At 45.1% G+C, this 21,825-nt stretch overlaps 1 protein-coding gene across 1 annotated transcript; it reads left to right on the forward strand.

Annotated features, from left to right (window-relative positions):
- The first annotated feature begins 1,379 nt into the window (after positions 1–1,379).
- Positions 1,380–21,185, forward strand: PDIA6 (protein disulfide isomerase family A member 6). Its single transcript, XM_079969970.1, has 13 exons — positions 1,380–1,538; positions 6,307–6,448; positions 7,949–8,006; positions 9,492–9,618; positions 10,246–10,352; positions 15,908–16,044; positions 16,658–16,772; positions 17,480–17,620; positions 17,863–17,947; positions 18,073–18,145; positions 18,684–18,842; positions 19,236–19,332; positions 20,666–21,185. Exons 1-13 carry the CDS (start codon positions 1,505–1,507, stop codon positions 20,738–20,740), a joined length of 1,350 nt encoding a protein of 449 aa, XP_079826096.1. The 5' UTR covers positions 1,380–1,504; the 3' UTR covers positions 20,741–21,185.
- The last annotated feature ends 640 nt before the right edge of the window (positions 21,186–21,825 follow it).

Genomic DNA, 21,825 nt, shown 5'->3' on the forward strand with positions numbered 1-21,825 from the left:
GTCCCATCACCTCCTGGCAAATAGAAGGGGAAGAAATGGAAGCAGTGAGAGATTTTACTTTCTTGGGCTCCATGATCACTGCAGATGGTGACAGCAGCCACGAAATTAAAAGACGCCTGCTTCTTGGGAGAAGGGCAATGACAGGCCTAGACAGCATCTTGAGAAGTAGAGACATCACCTTGCCAACAAAGGTCCGTATAGTTAAAGCTATGGTTTTCCCAGTAGTGATGTATGGAAGTGAGAGCTGGACCATAAAGAAGGCTGATCGCCGAAGAATTGATGCTTTTGAATTATGGTGCTGGAGGAGACTCTTGAGAGTCCCATGGACTGCAAGAAGATCAAACCTCTCCATTCTGAAGGAAATCAGCCCTGAGTGCTCACTGGAAGGACAGATTGTGAAGCTGAGGCTCCAGTACTTTGGCCACCTCATGAGAAGAGAAGACTCCCTGGAGAAGACCCTGATGTTGGGAAAGATGGAGGGCACAAGGAGAAGGGGGCGACAGAGGACGAGATGGTTGGATAGTGTTTTCGAGGTTACCAGCATGAGTCTGACCAAGCTGCGGGGGGCAGTGGAGGACAGGAGTGCCTGGCGTTCTCTGGTCCATGGGGTCACGAAGAGTCGGACACGACTAAACGACTAAACAACAACAAAGTGTGAAAATGCACCACTGCCACCCGATGCTCAAAACATAAGGTGGTGGGCCAAGGAGTAACCCTCCTTCCGTAAGGGAGTGTGACCTCATCTAGAAAAGGAGATTTCCACTATAATGGAAACAAAATGAAAAAATTCCTTCCAGTAGCACCTTAGAGACCAACTAAGTTTGTTATTGGTATAAGCTTTCATGTGCATGCACACTTCTTCAGATACGTGTGCATGCACACGAAAGCTCATACCAATAACAAACTTAGTTGGTCTCTAAGGTGCTACTGGAAAGAATCTTTTCATTTTGTTTCGACTACGGCAGACCAACACGGCTACCTACCTGTAACTACCACTATAATGGGATTTAGCCTCATGATTAAGAGATCTTGCAGCTGCACTTGGAGCCGACCCCAAACAAAAACAGACCAAGGAGGCGTCCTTTAACATACTGATGCCAACAGTGATGTAGATAGGGGCTGTCGCGGGATCCAGAAACCCACAGCGTAGGGGGGGACCCCACCACCACCATTGAAAAGAACCCTGCGCTTGCAGGTGGCGGCGGGCGCCTTCCTCCTTCCCTTAACTCTATGGCTTAGAGGAAGCGGATCTTCGCGCCGGCTCCTCCCCCTCGCGGCTCTTCTTTTCTTTCTTTCTCCCGAACGGGGTTAGCTCCTCCCTGCCGAACCTTCTCTCGGTGGCGTTGATCCGTCCGATTCCCATTGGCTATGCAAAAGAGGGAACGTCGGGAGCGCCAATGAGCGGCGGCCACGGCTGGAATCGGCGAAGCTTTGGATGCCCTTAACCGGAGGGGAAGTCGCAGGAGCGTGGACAGAGAGCGCAGGAGCTTGTTAAGAGTGCAACATGGGCGCGTTCGGCATGAGGCTGTTTCTGCTTGGTAAGGGGCGCGCGTGGGTGGTGGGGTAGGAAAGAGGTGCAGGGGCTTTAATTAATTGCAAGGTCGGGGAGGATTGGGGGTATTTGCAAGCTTATTAATAGGATATGGGGGAAGCGCAGGCCTGTTGGGCGTCTGTGGTTTGGGTGGGTGGAAGAAGCCAGCTCTATTGTCCAGGCTGAAAACGGGTCGTGGTTTCTATACCGTGCCCAGAATCAATATTTTGGATCATGGGAGTGATCAATATTTTGGATCGTGGGAGTGATCAATATTTTGGGTCGTGGGAGTGATCAATATTTTGGATCATGGGAGTCATCAATATTTTGGATCATGGGAGTCATCAATATCTTAGATCATGGAAGTGATCCATATTTTGGATCATGGGAGTGATCAATATTTTAGATCATGGGAGTGCTCAATATTTTGGATCATGGGAGTGGGTGCGCCAAATTGCTTTCTTTTGAACTACGTTTTAAAATAAAGCTCAAGTATCCTTTTTTTTTTTTTTTTTTTGCTTCTGGTTGGGGTTTTCCTTAGAGCAGGAACCTAGGAAGCAGCCTATTACAGAGTCAAACCAATGGTCTGTCTAGCGCAGGCATCCCCAAACTCAGCCCTCCAGGTGTTTTGGGAGTACAACTCCCATCATCCCTAGCTAACAGGACCAGTGGTCAGGGGTGATGGGAATTGTAGTCCCAAAACACCTGGAGGGTGGTGTTTGGGGATGCCTGATTTAGGGCTTTGCTGTGAAAGATCATGAGTGTACTGTATTATATGCATTTTTTTGTCCCACCCTTCCTCCCAGGAGCTCTCAGGGCTGCGTACATGATTTCTCCCCATACCTGTTCATTCTTGCAACAACCCTGTGAGGTAGCTTTGGCTGATGGGTGGTCTAGAGTGAGCTTCATGGCTGAACAGGGTTTTGAACCTGGTCCTCCCTAGGCCAATGCTTCAGCCCAGCCTTTCTCAACCTTGGATCCCCAGATGTTGGACTACAACTCCCATCATTGCTAGCTAGTGGGGGGGTCAGGGATGATGGGAACTGTAGTCCAACAACATCCGGGGACCCAGATGGTTGAGAAAGGGTGCTCTAGCCAGTAGGCAAGAAGCATACCACATAATGGTTGCTTTGGTCCTGCTTGCACTTTCTTATTTTGATATAAGTTCTCAACCTCTTGAGCAGCAACCTTTTTCAGCTGTGGGCCAGTCTACTGTCCCTCAGACCATGTGGTGGGCCGGACTATTTTTTTTTGGGGGGGATGAACAAATTCCTATGCCCCACAATTAACGCAGAGATGCATTTTAAATAAAAGCACATGTCAAAACTCATGTCAAAACACCAGGCAGGCCCCACAAATAACCCAAAGATGCATTTTAAATAAAAGGACACATTCTACTCATGTAAAAACACATTGACTCCTGGACCGTCCGTGGGCCGGATCCGGCCCCTGGGCCTTAGGTTGCTTACCTCTGCTCTTGAGTGTATATTCATTGTTAGCACAGTGCAAGTAGTCTCCCTACTCCTAAGCAAACGTAAAAATTATGAGGTGGAAGGTGTGTCATCTCAAGTCGTCAGCCTATCCAGTGCGGTGATCCCTCTTAGGTATGTCAAGCTAGGCAAATACTCCTAAAAATGCAACGCATAGAGCAGACATTCCAATTTTCTGTGATGAGATCTTGTTAAAAAGGGGGGTGAGGTGGAAATGGCTTGGTGCTACCTGCTTTTGCAAAGGCATCTCTTTTCACATGTTAAAACAGACCCTTTGCTAGTTTTAAGAATAGAAAGAACAAGGATGGTCAGTCTGCTTTGCTGTGGATAACAGCTACATGTTTAAACACACCCACACCCCACTCTTTTCTTCTGGACTCAGGTTTTGGAAGAGATTAATGCTAGCAGGCAAAGTTCTTTTAGGTCTTCATAAAATGACCTGTTGGTTGGTATATGTTGGAATGATTTGTCCATGTAGCTCACTCATGTGAAACCCATTAACTGTTTTATCCTGGAATCGTGCTCATGGGGCCAACTACAACTGCTGATGAGCAGGATTGTTGTTGTTTAGTCGTTTAGTCGTGTCCGACTCTTCGTGACCCCATGGACCAGAGAACGCCAGGCACTCCTGTCCTCCACTGCCCCCCGCAGCTTGGTCAGACTCATGCTGGTAACCTCGAAAACACTATCCAACCATCTCGTCCTCTGTCGCCCCCTTCTCCTTGTGCCCTCCATCTTTCCCAACATCAGGGGCTTCTCCAGGGAGTCTTCTCTTCTCATGAGGTGGCCAAAGTACTGGAGCCTCAGCTTTACAATCTGTCCTTCCAGTGAGCACTCAGGGCTGATTTCCTTCAGAATGGAGAGGTTTGATCTTCTTGCAGTCCATGGGACTCTCAAGAGTCTCCTCCAGCACCATAATTCAAAAGCATCAATTCTTCGGTGATCAGCCTTCTTTATGGTCCAGCTCTCACTTCCATACATCACTACTGGGAAAACCATAGCTTTAACTATACGGACCTTTGTTGGCAAGGTGATGTCTCTACTTCTCAAGATGCTGTCTAGGCCTGTCATTGCCCTTCTCCCAAGAAGCAGGCGTCTTTTAATTTCGTGGCTGCTGTCACCATCTGCAGTGATCATGGAGCCCAAGAAAGTAAAATCTCTCACTGCCTCCATTTCTTCCCCTTCTATTTGCCAGGAGGTGATGGGACCAGTAGCCATGATCTTCGTTTTTTTGATGTTGAGCTTCAGACCATATTTTGCACTCTCCTCTTTCACCCTCAATAAAAGGTTCTTTAATTCCTCCTCACTTTCTGCCATCAAGGTTGTGTCATCTGCATATCTGAGGTTGTTGATATTTCTTCCGGCAATCTTAATTCCGGCTTCGGATTCATCCAGCCCAGCCTTTCGCATGATGAATTCTGCATATAAGTTAAATAAGCAGGGAGACAAAATGCAGCCTTGTCGTACTCCTTTCCCAATTTTGAACCAGTCAGTTGTTCCATATCCAGTTCTAACTGTACCTTCTTGTCCCACATAGAGATTTCTCAGGAGACAGATGAGGTGATCAGGCACTCCCATTTCTTTAAGAACTTGCCATAGTTTGCCATGGTCGACACAGTCAAAGGCTTTTGCATAGTCAATGAAGCAGAAGTAAATGTCTTTCTGGAACTCTCTAGCTTTCTCCATAATTCAGCGCATGTTTGCAATTTGGTCTCTGGTTCCTCTGCCTCTTCTAAATCCAGCTTGCACTTCTGGGAGTTCTCGGTCCACATACTGCTTGAGCCTTCCTTGTAGAATTTTAAGCATAACCTTGCTAGCGTGAGAAATTAGTGCAATTGTGCGATAGTTGGAGCATTCTTTGGCACTGCCCTTCTTTGGGATTGGGATGTAGACTGATCTTCTCCAATCTTCTGGCCACTGCTGAGTTTTCCAAACTTGCTGGCATATTGAGTGTAGCACCTTAACAGCATCATCTTTTAAAATTTTAAATAGTTCAGCTGGAATACCATCACTTCCACTGGCCTTGTTATTTGCAGTGCTTTCTAAGGCCCATTTGACTTCACTCTCCAGGATGTCTGGCTCAAGGTCAGCAACCACACTACCTGGGGTATATGAGACATCCGTTTCTTTCTGGTATAATTCCTCTGTGTATTCTTGCCACCTCTTCTTGATGTCTTCTGCTTCTGTTAGGTCCTTTCCACTTTTGTCCTTTATTATGGAAATCTTTGTACGAAATGTTCCTTTCATATCTCCAATTTTCTTGAACAGATCTCTGGTTCTTCCCATTCTATTGCTTTCCTCTATTTCTTTGCATTGCTTGTTTAAGAAGGTCTTCTTGTGGGCTGCAAACAATTACCCTGGGCTCTACTAATACATACGTACTAAAGACTGGATTTTTTCAAATGGGATGTGGTGCTGAACATAGAATTGTAGGGTTGGAAGGGACCCCCAAGGGATAATACTTTGCTGTGCAGGAATCTCAACACATGGTTCTCCATCCAATTTGAAACCATACCAGACCTTGCTTAGCTTTGCAAAAGGGCTAGGAGTTTTATTGCTTAAGTCAGAGGTAGTTTTATTGCTGTCCTTTTTTTAAAAAAAGAAAGAAAGGCAGGAAGGCATGTTAGGCATATTATTCTAGTAATGAACTACAGTTTTTTAATTAACAGCCATTTTTATTGGAATAAAGCCACTGCAAATGCATACTGGTGAAATATGTGGTGTGATAAATTGTGCCGGTTGGTGCAGTCAACACTGGAAGCAGAAGTGCATAGTGCCTTGAGTTCCAAGAAGCTTGAGATACAACACACATCTGTGCATGTCTGTTGTGTCTTAAGAGGATTGCAGCCTGAGCTGGAGTGAATCCAGTTTTTACAGAACCCTGACTTGGACTCCATGAAAGAATAAGCCATCAGGAGAATTATCTCTGTACAGCACCAAACTATAGAATGATGTGTTGTCAGGCCGCGTACAAGACCTGCTAACCTGTAAAAGGGCACACAATGTATGTGACACAAACCAGTTGGAAGCCCCCCTTGTGCTTTGAGCTCTGGTGACTGTGGTTGTGTGAAGAGAGAGGCAGCACCAAATTAATGGCAAAGGTGGGGCATGGGTGTGTCATGTAGCCTAATAACAATTCTTCTCCTGTTGGGGTTGGTGGTGCTCTCTGGCATCACTTTCCCCCCTTGCTTTAACACGCATGAATTCTCTTTGCCATAAAAGCAGCAACGGTGATGCTTGTCTCTCTGAAAGGATATTGACTTTTGTTCAAATTTTGCATTTTAGGAATCGTAAGCTGCTCGTTCTTCCTTGCTGTCAACGGCTTATATTCTCCCAGCGACGATGTTATAGAGCTGACACCTGCAAACTTCCACAAAGAGGTCATCCACAGCGACAGTTTGTGGCTCGTAGAGTTCTATGCACCATGGTGAGTAACGATTGAGCCACATCTTCTGGCAAATAATTACTGTTGGGGTGTGTTCTGTCTGCACCAACATTCACCAGCTTGGTGCCGATGGGAGTTGTAGTCCAAAATGTCTGAAGGGCATCAAGCTCTTATGTGTGAGTGAGGAGCAGGGCTGCAACTTTCAGTCTTCATTTTCTTGCTGCCCATGTTCCCTCAGTGGCCAGTTGCACACCAATAAAAAGTGAGAGTTGGTGTATGGGGACCTTGTCTGTTTAGAGTTCTTAGTTGCTTACAGCCAGTGCATCATATTTGTAGAGTGTGGCCAGTGGTGTTGTCATTTTTCCTCCACAAATGTTGAGCATATGTATAGGTCAACAGTTGGTTTCCCCTCCTCCGAGAATGACAGCTATAATCACCCTTAGCCACTCCTCTGGAGGCTGCATATTCGCAATGGGTGGGGCACCCCATGAATACATGACATCACCCACACATAAAGCACAGAGCACCCCCTTCCTCAGCTGATCCCTGCATTGCCTCTTCCTCACTCACCTGATGAGCCAGGAGGGTTTGATCTGCATTCTCCATCATGGCAGGGAGGGTTCTGGTCATTCTAAACCAGGAATGTCCAACTCCCAAGAGACTGCGATCTACTCCCAGTATAAAATAATTGGCAGTGATCTACCCATTGTCTTTGGAGGGAGGAGAGTGCATTTTTTAGGCAGGGGCGTTGGCCAGAGTTGTTGAGCTTTCGGGGGGGGGCAAGACTTATTGAGCTTTTTTTAGGGGGGCCTGACCTGAGATGTTGAGCATTTTATGGGGGGGGGGTGAATAAAAACACTGACTATCGCACACAGCGCTACAGCAAACTTGTTTCCGCATTCGACAATGTTCTCTGTGTGAAAGGAGCAAGCAGAAGGTTACTGATGTTTGGGTTATTCCTTCTGAGAAGCTGAGTACAGCTGGTTTAAACTGGTTCTGTTGTCTCTTTCTGTCAAGGTCATGCTGACTATAATAGTGAGGCCAGACGGAGCCTGGGTTTCATTCTCTCTCTTTCTATCTCTGTTTCTGTAGCCATCAAGCCTCATCATTCTTACCCCTCCTTTACCATCTGGCTTGGCATCCCCTTCAACTGGCTGCTTCTCATAGAGCTGGCCCTGCTGCCATCTCTCCTCTCAACCTTTGCAACACACCTGATTTATAAGGTGGTTGTAAATGGCGCCATCCCAGCTGCCTCTGCTGTTTTGTTTGCTCCCCCCCCACTTTATCAACACTAAAGACAGACACAAAAACCAGCCTGCCACATCAGCTCCTGCTGCACCCACACTCCGTGTCTCCACTTGCCACGGACGCACTGATACCAAACTATAAAACAAATGGAAACCTGTGGTGTTGCTTGAAATTCAATGAATGTTCTTTGTGTTCCCTGTTCCTGCAAAATATTCTAAGTGGCTGGATTCCTGTGCACCTGGGATTCAAAAGAGTTCTTAAATCTGTGTGTGTGTTTTCTTCTTCCCTTTTAAGGTGTGGCCACTGCCAAAGACTGACACCTGAATGGAAGAAAGCTGCAACAGCACTGAAAGTGAGTAACCGCAACATGACATTTCTAGCGCAGCCTTCTGTAACCTGGTGGCATTGTCCCTGATTCCATTGGCCATGCTAGCATGGGATGATGTGGGTTGTAGTCCAAGGCATTTGGAGATTGGGAGAGGCCAGTCTGTGTTGACTGGCAGCTACTTTCCAGGGTTTTGGACAGGAGTGTTTGCAGCCCTGCCGGGGCATGGACCTGGAAAAGCACGTGCCCTACGGCACTGTTGTGGCCTTTCTCTCTCTTTGTGTTTGGAAGGTGGCTGCCTTTTGTAACACGCGTTTCTTATTTGCTTTGAACAAGCATATTGTTTTGCAATCTTCATTTTAAACACTCGGGAGCCTTAACCTGACAGTTTTGCGATTGCAAAAGTGGCGTGTGCGATGTCCCGTTTCATACAGAAGATCACCCTGGTTTGTAAGGGAGCATTCAAACCACAGTTTCCCGAGTCAGATGCAGCTCAACAAAACTAGGAAGTCCCCTTTTGCTGCTGGGTGTGCAAGGAGAAGCGAAGGGAGTGCTTTAGCTTGTTGCTTGTTCTTGCTACAATAAACCATAATTCCTTAGAGTTGTTACATTGTCTGAAGTGGGCCACCCCCAAGACTATATGCTACTAAGCAGTGCAGTCATACCTTGGGTTACAAACGCTTCAGGTTGCAGACCACCAAAACCCAGAAGTACCAGAATGGGTTACTTCCGGGTTTCGGCAGTCGTGCATGCACTGATGCGCTAAATCGCGCTTTGCACATGCACAGAAGCACTGAATCGCAACCCGTGCGTGTGCAGATGTGGGTTGCAAATGTGCATCCTGCATGGATCACGTTCGCAACCCGAGTGTCCATTGTACTTTTATTTCATCTTAAATTCTTCTTACCTTAATGGCATCATTGTAGCAATACCTATATTATTGTAGATGAAGCTTCCTCAGACTCTGCCCTCCAGATGTTTTTTTGGCCTCCAACTCCCATGATCCCTAGCTAGCAGGACCCAGTGGTCAGGGATGATGGGAATTGTAGTCTCAAAATATCTGGAGGGCCAAGTTTGAGGAAGCCTGTTCTAGATCTTCTCCATCATGTTATCCTGTGATCAGGATGGTTAACACTTACTAAAATTTGACCCTGTGTTTCAGAATACAAATCCTTTCAAGACTGTCCCCATCAATGCATCATTCCTCTGATTACATTTAAATGGAGAATCAGTTTCATACAGCTTTATTTCTCATTTTTGGAACTTGGAAAAAATTACTCTCTTAGGAAATAGCCCTTAATTGAAATCAGCTTTATTAATGTTCAAGGCAATCGCATACTCTGTGTTCATGAGCAGATTCCCTGACTTACCACATTCATCTGGGCAAAATTTAATGTGTGACATCCTACATAGAACCCTATTAACCCCTCTCAACCCCATTTTAAAGGTGGTGCTTAGTTTTCATTCTCAAATGGATCAATCCTACCTCATCTGAAAGTCTCTTTCTTGCAGGGTATTGTGAAAGTTGGGGCGGTGGATGCAGATAAACACAATTCCCTAGGTGGTCAGTATGGTGTCAGAGGATTCCCCACTATCAAGATATTTGGTGCCAACAAGAACAGACCAGAAGATTACCAAGGTACTTCTGTAAAAGTGGTGGTTTTTACTAGGATTGTTGAGTCTTATACACTTAACTCGGTGTTTCCCAAACTTGGGTCTCCAGCTGTTTTTGGACTACAACTCCCATCACCCCAGTTAGCAGGGCCAGTGGTCAGGGATGATGGGAATTGTAGTTCAAGAAAACCAAACCCAAGTTTGGGATTCACTGATGAGCATATTAAATGAAACTTCTTACAGCCCCGTCTTGTTTCCTAACTAATCAGGCCATGTATTGTAAAGGTAATCATCACACCTTCTCATTTTCTTATACTAAAATCGCCAGAAGTGGGCGTGGTAGTTAGGGAGTCACAGCTGAGAGAGGAAGGGGTAGCTGTTCCCTCCCCAGCTGTGTTCTTTTGACCCTCCTTTATTGTAACTGGGCTTGAGAGAAGGCTGTTTTCAAGCCTACTTGCAAGGAGGCAGGATGTTCCACTGCATCTCATCTGTGACTCATTCCTTCTGGCATCTGTGCTTTCTCGCAGTGCAGCACTGCAGTGATCAGAGGAGTCTGCCTGTTGGAAGGCTCCATCGCATCACAAGACAATGCTGACAGAATCTGACATGGAGCCAGTCTAAACATTCTGCCGTCTTTCCCTTACGTTCTCAGGGGGCAGGACAAGCGATGCTATCGTTGATGCTGCTTTAAGTGCCGTCCGGTCAATGGTGAAAGATCGTCTTAGTGGAAGAGGAGGTGGCCAAAGCTACGGAAAACAGGTACGTCCAGGCAGAAAGAAGCAACAGATTGTTTCCTTTCGTGAATGTGTTTTCTAGGCACATCCCTCAAGCTATAATTGGAGAGCAGTTTGGTGAGGATTGGTCTGCATTTTAAAAAAAAAATGCTTAGTGTATAAGGATTTTAATAAGTCTGGGAAGGTAAGCTGTTGTAAAGTGCAAAGCAATGCAGTGTGTTTGCCCATTTAAAACTAGAACATAATCACACGTGGCAAACTTAATGCACGTTGAGTAACTAGCAGGATTGGTCTTTGCCTGTGAAGTATTTGTGGCATATTGTATAAGTATCAAAATACAGTTTGGTGGGAAGTAGCGACAGCAGAAGGTTAAGTGGGGGGAAATAAAAGTGTGTTTTGGGATTGATGGCTGGCAAAGAATGAAATAGCAGACGGGGGGGGGGGGGGAATGGAATTGAAATGCTTCTGGATCTTAGTGGCATCACCCATTCAAGGCTTGCAAGGTAAAAAGTCCCATCAGTTGTCATCTTTATGGACTTTCCAAAACCAGTTATTCACCTGGGCCAGGTGGCCAAAATGGTACTCACCAGATGTTGGTGGATCACAGCTCCCCATCATCCCTGACCCTCGGCCAATCTGGCTGGGGCTGGTTGGTGTTGGGAGTCCCAACGACATGGCCGGGAGGGGGGTGTGGAGTGGCACCACATTGGCTACCTCTAACCTATACCTTTCAAATAACTCACATGTTTTGCGACCTAGGCTTATCGTTTATGTTGTTTTTGTTTTATTTTGCATCCATTTATTTTTATTTTTTTCTATCAAAAAGAACCATTTTGTGCCGCTTTCTACAGTTCTGATACTGCTGTTTTTGTCCTAAGTGAGCCGCCTAGATAACACGGTCTGTTGGATGGCCATATAAACCTAGTTAAAATAGACAAGAACGAAAGCAGATTTGTAAATCAATTAAATTGTAAAGATGCCATAGAGCAGGCATGTCCAAGTAGGCTGCGATCTACTACCCAGTGTAAAAAAACTGGCAGTGATCTACCACACTCTCCCATTGTTATTCCTCAACTTAAACACATAATATTTGGCTGAGCGGTGGCGCTGTGGGTTAAACCACAGAGCCTAGGACTTGCCGATGAGAAGGTTGGCGGTTCAAATCCCCGCGACCGGGTGAGCTCCCATTGCTCGGTCCCTGCTCCTGCCAACCTAGCAGTTTGAAAGTATGTCAAAGTGCAAGTAGATAAATAGGTACCGCTCTGGCGGGAAGGTAAACGACGTTTCTGTGTGCTGCTCTGGTTCACCAGAAGTGGCTTAGTCATGCTGGCCACATGACCCGGAAGCTGTACGCTGGCTCCCTCTGCCAATAAAGCGAAATGAGCGCCGCAACCCCAGAGTCGGCCACGACTGGACCTAATGATCAGGGGTCCCTTTACCTTTACCTATGATAAAAAAATAATAAGAAATGATAGCAGCTTCTATGAAACCTGAAAAGTTCATTATAAATCAATATATATTTTAAAATACATGCTTGCCTCCGTTGTTAGTGTGACACCTGGCCTGGGTTTGCATTTCGTTAACCATCTGTTAGATATCAGGCAAATCCTGGGTGAGAGCCAGTTTCAGAGAATCCTTAAGGTGTTTATCTGTCATGTTGGAACGTTGCTTACTCTTCATCATTTTTAGATATGAAAATGCAGATTCATGCAAATAAGTTGAACCAAAACATGAGTGTAGAATTTTACTGCATCTTCTAAAATTAGGAAATTTTTGTCTAGGCACAAACCTCCAAAATCATTTTTCTCTTGCACGGGCCTTCAGAAAAATTTCGTTTTTCAGGCTTAGTATCTCATTTTCAAGAGCTAGTTTGCGCAATGAGTAATTTTTACTGATAGTGACTGCAATTTTCTTTTAATGTCCAAATCGGATTTGAATGGAAATGACATGTACTCTACAATTGATTCAATTTTTTGGAAGTCACCAAATCTCTTTTTGAACTCCTGAATAACAGAACCAATTTTGATCACATACCTTCTCTGTTTGAAAAACAAAGGCAGGATTTTTTCCTCAGGTGGTCTTGCATGTTAGGAAAAGTGATCAGAGGTATTGATTGTAAGGTCAGCCATCATTAGCTTAAATTTGGTTCTGTAGGATGAAACTGTGTTCATAAACTCTCCAATGCATTTATCTTTACCTTGTAGTACTAGGTTCATATCAGTAAGTTTACCTGTGGTGAAGAAGAAGAAGAGTTTGGATTTGATATCCCGCCTTTCACTCCCTTTAAGGAGTCTCAAAGCGGCTAACAATCTCTTTTCCCTTCCTCCCCCACAACAAACACTCTGTGAGGTGACTGGGGCTGAGAGACTTCAAAGAAGTGTGACTGGCCCAAGGTCACCCAGCAGCTGCATGTGGAGGAGCGGAGACGCGAACCTGGTTCACCAGATTACGAGACTACCGCTCTTAACCACTACACCACACTGGCTCCTTGAAATCTGCAAGGAAAGCCAGATCAAACAACCACTCTTCAATTTCTAACTGAGCGTACTCATCACCCCTCTCCTTCAAAAAGGATATTATTTCTTTGAACAAACTTCGAAATCTTAGCAAAAATTTGTGCCTACTGAGCCATCTGTGTGTAAAATTACTTCTGGTTGCCCTTCCTCAAGAGAGAGATTGAAAAGGTGCCTTTGAAGTGATTTTCCACAAATTGAATTTAAAATTTAAAAGCTATGTTCATGACATTCTTTGCGTTCAGTCTTTTGCTTGCCAGAACTTGCTGGTGAATGATACAGTGATATGCAAGGAAGTCAGGGAAATCGCCATGCTGTTGACAAAAGGCAATAAATCCATTAACCTGACCTGTCATGCCTTTTACTCCATCAGTAGTGATGGCAGCAAGGATGAAGGAATAGAAAGAATTAAATATTTCCTGACCTGTAGTTCTTTCTCTTAAAGAAACCATCCCAAGTAGTTCTTCTTTGGTGCCGAAATCTTCAAAAATAATATGAATAAAAACTAGCATCTGGGCCATGTCGCTGATCTCTGTAGATTCATCCACTTGGAGTAAAGAAAGCAACACAATTGGACACATCTTTCAACAGCTGTTCATTTATATTTTTACACATTTTTTCCCCATTCAGCGCACAACCGTGTTTCTCGATGATCTTGGATAGCAGCTGTGATCTCCTTTTTTGTAATTAAAACCTTCAAAATGATTATCAGCTATTGCAAGAAAACACTTTCACAAACACTCCCTTCGGTGAAAGGTTTGCAATTTTTAGCAATCAGATTGCTCACCTTGAAGGATGAAATGGTTGCATTGTTAGAATGTGAGCTGGATTTAGCTAGTAATTGTTGCTGAGCAGCTAATTTTGATTTAAGTGCTTTGAGCTTAAGTTTATGTATTTCACTTTTGAGTGGAAAATCAACAGGCAATTTACTACAGTGGAGAGCATTATAGTGGCTTTCCAAGTTACCTTTTTTTTTTTTTTTTGGTAAGGACACTGAGGCGTTACAAATTAAACAACAACACTTGTCTTTCACCATCACAAAGAAATACTCAATTTCCCATTCGTCGTGAAAATGATAAGTTTTGGACTTCTTTTGGGCACTAATTTTTTTTACAATAGGGCCTAGGCCTTCTGAAATAATTGATTTAAAAACTATGACTGTGCAAAGATTACACCTCAGTTTAAAGCTCAAGGAATCACATCTTCCCTTTCCAGGTTTCGGAAATGAGAATTGCATGTATTAGTTCCCAAGCCAAGCAATTGCTGTTTATGGTTTTTCATCTCTGGTAAATTTCTTAAAAGTCCTGTTTGCAGCCAGCGACTAGCAAATCATTATTAATAGTAATACTGGTGATGATAATATAATAATGGTGTATATAGCTTTATCGTCTTAACTCAGCAAGACAGAATGCTACCTGCTTTGGAAAGTGTGACAGCCTTTGAGCTACCAGGCACCCAGACAAGAAGGAAAACCAATTCAGCTTTTCCATCCTTCATTTGCTTCTGCGGGATCTTCTTTTTTCGCTTGTGCTTAAATTCATTCCCCTTAATTTGAGAATGGAACAGTCCACTGCTCCCTCTGCCTAGAACCCCCTTATCTGTGAATGGTACAGTCCAATTCCTTTGCCAAATCCAGACAGTGATTAACGCAGCAGAATTTGATTGGCTGGCAGATTGCTAACTGTACTCCAGTGCCATTGGTCAATGCCTCTCACGACTCCTTCCGTGGCCGTTCTGCTATTGGGCATTAGACTTCAGGAAGCGTTCCCTTCTCTCACCCCTCCGAGGTCATTCAAGTTAAATAAATAAATAAGCGTAGAAAAGGAGGCGGGTGGAGGCCTCGCAACCTAACCTGCTAGGCGGCTAGAAGAGACTCATTTTCAGCCAATCATTGGCAGCGCTTGGTCACCCTGGCAGTCAGCCCGGAGAAATAAAACACAAGTTATTAAAACAGGTCAGCCTTAACCATACGTATATTCTCCAGTGATAAGCATCAGTGGCGCTTGATCGACAGACATCATAGAGTTGGAAGAGACCACAAGGGCCATCGAGTCCAACCCCCTGCCAAGCTGGAAACACCATCAGAGCACTCCTGACATATGGTTGTCAAGCCTCTGCTTAAAGACCTCCAAAGAAGGAGACTCCACCACACTCCTTGGCAGCAAATTCCACTGTCGAACAGCTCTTACTGTCAGGAAGTTCTTCCCAATGTTTAGGTGGAATCTTCCTAATGTTTAGGTGACATCGAAGACCTCTACGCCGGGAACAAAGCCAATTTGTTTTCCTCTGAGCCAGAGCTCCTCCAATGGGGATGGCAGCAAATTAAAGGAAGGCTGCATAGCTTGGCACGGCTGCCAACTAATGGGGAATATGAGCGGGGATGGCAGTGCCGGGACTAAGAGCCAATGAGAGACTTTAAGGTGGGGGGGGGGGAGGGAGGCAAAAGTTCTCTTTCTGAGGAGGAAAGAGGACACACACACAAAATACCACCGTAGTGCGATCAACCAAAATCCACCTCACTATCTACGTGTTGTACGTGTCTGCCATAGAGTACAGTGGTACCTCGGGTTACATATGCTTTAGGTTACAGACTCCGCTAACCCAGAAATAGGGCTTCAGGTTAAGAACTTTACCTCAGGATGAAAACAGAAATCGTGCTCCCGCGGCGCAGCAGCAGCAGCAGGAGGCCCCATTAGCTAAAGTGGTGCTTCAGGTTAAGAACAGTTTCAGGTTAAGTACGGACCTCCGGAACAAATTAAGTACTTAACCCGAGGTACCACTGTATAGACCAAGGATAGCGAACATGGCGCCTGCCAGATGATGTTAAGATTACAGTTCTCATCAGCCCTGGCCACCATGACCAGTGGCCAAGGCTGATGGGAGCTGTAGTTCAGCAACACTTGGAAGGCCCCACATTGGCTGCTCTGGCATAGACACATGCAGAGAGCGCTCCACAGACTTGTAGCTTACAATTGCAACCCCCATGTGCCCATGTGGAGTGACTACTGCTAGACTGCGGCAAATGCGTTCAAACTAAATTTGAGGCCTTTTGTGTTTTGAACTACAGAGCAGCCGGGAAAGCGGTGGCTCAGGCAAAAAGGATGTGATTGACCTGACGGACGACACCTTCGATAAGAACGTCTTGAACAGCGAAGATATCTGGCTGGTAGAGTTTTATGCTCCTTGGTGCGGGCACTGCAAAAAGTAAGTGGATTGAAGGCACCGTTTACTTGCTACAGGTGCAAAGTAAGAGTCAAAATTTCTCGGCGGGTGTCTGAAATGTTTATTTAGTACTCCGGTGCAAGGACAATCCTATGTATCACATCTGCTCAGAAGTGAACCCCAGTGCAGTGGAACTGAACGCATGGACAGTGTAAAGGATTGCAGCCTAAATTGCTCCTCAGCTTGTGACAGCTGAAAATGATGAACATCTTCTGCTTCCCTTATGCTGGGGTTTTCTCTCTTGATTTCAGTGCGGTCCCCTTGTTTGTTCTCCACAAACAAATCTGGAAAGCTCATATCTTACAGAGCAGGGGTGGGGAACCTGTGGCCCTTAGACATTTATGAACTACAACTCTTCCTCATTCCTGACCATTTGCCATGCTGGCTGGGACTCGTGGTAGAGGTGGAGTCTGACAACCTCCTGAGGGGACCCCCCCCCCTTGCTTTTACCCCTGGTTTAATCACACTCTTTTTGCAGTTGTGACAAAAGGTGCTTTAAAATAGTAAGATTTTGGATGCCGCTGCTAATTAGTAGTGATCTTTAAAATAAAATAAAAGGAACAAACACGCAAAAACCCCACCTTTCTTCCCACAGCTTAGAGCCAGAATGGGCAGCAGCTGCAACAGAAGTGAAGGAGCAGACAAAGGGAAAAGTGAAATTGGCTGCTGTAGATGCTACAGTGAACCAGATGTTAGCAAGCCGCTATGGGGTGAGTTGAGCAGAGCAGTGTTCTTTTCCTCAAAATATGTGAAAGTTGTCTCGATTAGGGTTTTGCGGGGGAGTTTAAAAGATACATTATTGATAAGCACTTTGCTTCAGCGAGTTAATGTACTGCATTTTAAAACAAGCAGTGAGAGGACAACCAGTTTTTTACATCCCATGCCAGGAATTAGTATTATTTTTTAAATGCAGGCATATGTGCTCGGGGGGGGGGGGCGTGGGTGGCGCTGTGGGTTAAACCACAAAGCCTAGGACTTGCTGAACGGAAGGACGGCAGTTCAAATCCCCGCGACAGGGTGAGCTCCCGTTGCTCAGTCCCTGCTCCTGCCAACCTAGCAGTTCAAAAGCACATCAAAGTGCAAGTAGATAAATAGGTACCACTCCGGCGGGAAGGTAAATGGCGTTTCCGTGTGCTGCTCTGGTTCGCCAGAAGCGGCTTAGTCATGCTGGCCATATGACCCGGAAGCTGTATGCCGGCTCCCTCGGGCAGTAAAGCGAGATGAGTGCCGCAACCCCAGAGTCGGCCACGACTGGACCTAATGGTCAGGGGTCCCTTTACCTTTACCTATATGTGCTCGGACGTCGCTCCTGCTATGCAGGAAAGCAGCTTTATGTAGAAAGTGTGTAGCCTCCCAGTGGCTATCGCTGCTTTGTCAGGTTTGTGGCTCTGATTTGTTACTATTTGAAACCTCCCAGATCCGTGGGTTCCCGACAATAAAGGTCTTCCAGAAGGGAGAAGAGCCCGTCGATTACGAAGGTGGAAGGACAAAATCGGATATTGTTGCTCGCGCTCTAGACCTGTTCTCAGATAATGCTCCACCACCTGAACTCCTGGAGGTATTCTTGTCCTGATAATCTGATGAAATGAAGCAAACGAGCCATGTAGATCTCATCTGCACGGCCAACTCATTGTAGAATGGGATGGGACAAGGGAGCATGTCTTGGGGAGAGTGATGGAGCTAGATAAAGAAGTGCGCTTGGCCAGATTAGGCCTGTGACACAGGTTTCCCCACGCCTGCTTTAACCATTAGTAATTTCATGGCTGATGAGGCATGTGTGTGTTTTTCTCTCTCTCTCAGATCATCAATGAAGATGTTCTGAAACAAACTTGCGATGCTCACCAGCTATGCATCATTTCCGTCTTGCCCCATATTCTTGACACAGGTAAATAAAAGCGAGAAAAAACTTGTTGTCCCTCCCCTCCCCTCCCCTCCCCTCCCCTCCCCCCCCAATCGTGTTTGTAATAAGTGCCTCAAACACTTTTGCCCTTCCCTGTCTTCTCATAACAGGAGCCGCAGGTAGAAACTCCTACCTGGAAGTCATGCTGAAATTGGCAGATAAATACAAAAAGAAGATGTGGGGGTAAGTCACATCAAAACGCAAAGAAGGGAAGAAATGCTGCCAGACCTGTTACTTTTTTAGTGGACGGGTCATTTGTATTCTGCAAAAGAACGTGCCCCATTCAGACATGCAAAGGCAGCTATTATTATGAATGTAACACGTGGGAAAGGCAGTAACTCAGTGATAGTGTATTTGCCTTGCATGTGGAAGGTCCTAGTTCAATCCCTGGCCTCTCCAGTTAGAGTTAGGAAAGTTCCCTGCCTGAAACCCAGCAGAACCTGTTGCTAGTCAGTACACTGCAAGATAGAGCAATGCTCTGACTCAGGATAAGGCAACTTCCTATGTTCAGGGGATCAGGGATTAGGAGTGGATTGTATGACTGCACACTCCAGCCAGCTTTCTCCCCCTCCCTCACCCTTGTCCTGCTTTGGTGTTCCATTTCATGAGCATTAACCAAGATGTCGAAGCAAAGGAAGGAAAAACGAGTTTTTTTAAGGCATACAGATGTGAACTGACCTTCATATACAGTGGTGGTGATGTGGGTTTTTTTGCCCCCCAGGTGGTTGTGGACGGAAGCTGGAGCTCAGTCTGATCTTGAAAACTCCTTTGGAATTGGAGGGTTTGGCTACCCAGCTATGGCAGCCGTGAACGCTCGGAAGATGAAATTTGCACTGCTGAAAGGATCTTTCAGCGAGCAAGGAATTAACGAGTTCCTAAGGTACGGAAATATCTGCGTACGTTTTGCTCCATTTGATGGTATCCAAACAGCAAGAACCATTTTCCCCTCGAGTTTTGGACACAAGTTGTTCTTTTGCATTGGTAGAAGAATGCTTGAAAATCATTCTTAGAGTTGCTTTTTATTTTCCCATTATATCAGAGCTAATTTTTACATGAACCCTTTAAAGGTTATGTGTGCTTGGTTTTGTGTAAACCTTCTGAGTGTGTTAGGTAACCGTTTTTTAGGTGCAGCAAATGAAACGAGACCATATATTGCCCACTGGGTGGTGGAAAACAATTATGCCATCTCAGACTTGCTAATGGTTTGGTATTTTTTCACCCACTCAAAAAAACAAAAGCAAATTCTAAACATGACGGAACCTTCTCCTTTTAGGGAACTCTCCGTTGGTCGAGGGTCCACAGCACCTGTAGGTGGAGGGGCTTTCCCAAAAGTTAACACAGTAGAGCCATGGGACGGCAAAGATGGCGAGGTAAGAAGTGCCTTATTGAACTGTGCACATCAGAGCATTTTGTTTTAGTTCTTGTTTGGGGATAAACTGTACTCTTTTGGAATCCACTCCATAGCTTGTGATTTTGGATGGGGCGTTCTGGGGTGTCTTCCCCCAGGCTGCCTGTTACCAGATCAGATTTAATAGCATTGTAAACATCTGTTCTGTCTTCACGTAGACTATGGATAGCCAACCTGGTGCCCCCCTTTTGTTGCTGGACTACAACTCGAGCCATCTGTCACTATTGACCATGCTGTCTGCAGCTGATGGAGTTGTTGTCCACAACATCTGAAGGAGTACTACATTGTCTGTCATAGACTTTGCTAAAATCCCAATTCTAATTATTCATCTATAGCAGGCATATCCAACTTCCAAGAGACTGCAATCTACTCCCAGTATTAAAAAAAACTGGCTGTGATCTACCCATTGTCATTGCCAGAAATTGTTGAGGACCACACAAGCGATCACTTTACTTAATACCACGATCGACCTGTTGGACATGCCTGATCTATAGTATTGCCACATCTCCTGCTGTTTAGCTCATCAGAAAACCTCCCCCCCCCTCCCCGCTTGAAGTCAGTCTATTTCATATTTCTTTGATTGCAGTTCTCTTTTAAAACTTTCCACCCGTTTTTTGGTCTTATAATCATATACTGCTATAGATGGTTTTGGCAACTTCCCTGAGTTTGATGCTCTATTAACAAAACTCTTGCAACAAACCATTGTGCTAAATAAAAGAGTACTCTCAATATACCGTATACCTGCTAACTTCAGTTTATAAATTTCTCTGGTTAGTGTTTTCTCCTTGCTGATGGCATTGAGAGTGAAGCAAGTTCACAGGAAGACTGAACCAAAGTTTTAATGAGCTGCATACATCTTTGTGTATGAGTGAGCTGTCTGTTCAAGGGCTGCCAACGTGGTGCAGTTCAGCTCCCATCAGCCTCAGGCAGTATAGCCAAGGGCAAGTGGATGGTTGGAGTTGTAGCCCACAATGCCATAAAGGCACCACTTTGGCTCTTCTTGCTCTAGTTAAATTGCATAAGTATATCCTCTAATATGAGGACACATTTAAAAAGGGTATTGGTCGAGGTGCACAAACTGAAAGGTAGCTAAACCTTTGTTTTAAAGCAAAGACGTCTCCTGCAACAATGGCTGGCATAGCTAAGAGTCTTATTTGTGTTGGCCATGAGTGTTTCTTCCTGTCATGGTTCAAGCACACGGTTTCTGAATTCGTTCAAAGAAGCACATGGAGACACCAGTTGACGCATTTGGATACCTGTAAACTTGATTCACACTCTGCTTGGTTGCCTTACAGCTGCCAGTCGAAGAGGATATTGATCTCAGTGATGTAGATCTCGATGACTGGGATACCCAGAAGGACGAATTGTGAGAGCAGGAAGACACTTTGTTTCTTGAGAGACTTTGAGCAGTAGTTTGACGGAACATCTCTTTGCATCCCACGGATACTCCAGTGGCCTTTTTGCCGAGAGAAGCCCCCTCGGCCAGCTACCGTAAGCACTGTTGCAAGTGAACTGTGTGCCTCTCAAGAAAGCCCATCTTTAAAATTCTGTGAATTATTTTTTTTTGTATCGAGTAAAATTGATTGTATCCTGCGCAACAGATATTTGCGGGGGGGGGGGGGGGGGAGACGCCGCCGCTGATCTTTCATTGAAATACTCCTGTTTAGCTTTTCTCCAGCTGGTATGTGGTTGACCGTGACTCAAGACTTTGTTTAACTAGTTTTAAAACGTGATCTAATTCTCTCCCCCTCCCAAATCTAGGTTATGCCAGCCTTCGTTTCAATGAAAGAATAAAACAAATATTTTTGACACACAGTGTCAGTGTTGTACGTTGTATGCAGCACTATCTTTTGATAAGCAGCACAGTGTTTCTGGTGTCACTCGGTAAGTGCTTAACAGCACCAGAGGAGCTATTTTACTTAGGATACTTCAGTTTCATCTCACCTTTTTGGAGCCTTACAGGTTTACAGAAGCTCCATATTGCTTGAAGGTGTCCTGGGGGAATGTCTGTTGCAGGCATAACTCTTAAATTGATGTTATTTGGAGTTGGACTCTTCTAGGAGTAATGTTGCATTGATGCTGGCGATACGGAAAAGGCGCTGATCTGCAGTGACTGCTTAGCGGTTATTTCACAGGAAGAAAAGGTTTCCTAATACATCGTTCCTATTGTCTGATACAGAACCAGGTAATCCAGGTTGATTTGATGTACAGTGTTTGGCTTTTTTTTTCCCCTCAGAGGGGTTGTGCAAAGGAATCTAGGTTTCCAGTATTAAACCAATGTTTTCTTCCGCAAGAAGTAGAGAACTTCCCGGTAAGAAATACTTGACAGCCTTTCTATAGAGAGCTATCTCTTTTGTGTATTATTTCTGCCAATTACCCTTTGAGAAATTTACTAACGTCAATATTGCCACTCTTAAATTCTGTACAGACTTAATTGTTACATTGAGGCTGCTAT

This window comes from Podarcis cretensis (assembly GCF_951804945.1).
Source record: "Podarcis cretensis genome assembly, chromosome: 3".
NCBI lineage: Eukaryota > Metazoa > Chordata > Lepidosauria > Squamata > Lacertidae > Podarcis > Podarcis cretensis.

What these genes read in the sequence shown, in the direction of transcription:
- PDIA6 (XM_079969970.1), top strand. Translation starts at nt 1,505, where the DNA reads ATGGGCGCGTTCGGCATGAGGCTGTTTCTGCTTG. An exon ending in GTAGAGTTCTATGCACCATG is followed by an intron (nt 6,449 to 7,948) that starts GTGAGTAACGAT and finishes TTCCCTTTTAAG; the next exon opens with GTGTGGCCACTGCCAAAGAC. An exon ending in AAGCTGCAACAGCACTGAAA is followed by an intron (nt 8,007 to 9,491) that starts GTGAGTAACCGC and finishes TCTTTCTTGCAG; the next exon opens with GGTATTGTGAAAGTTGGGGC.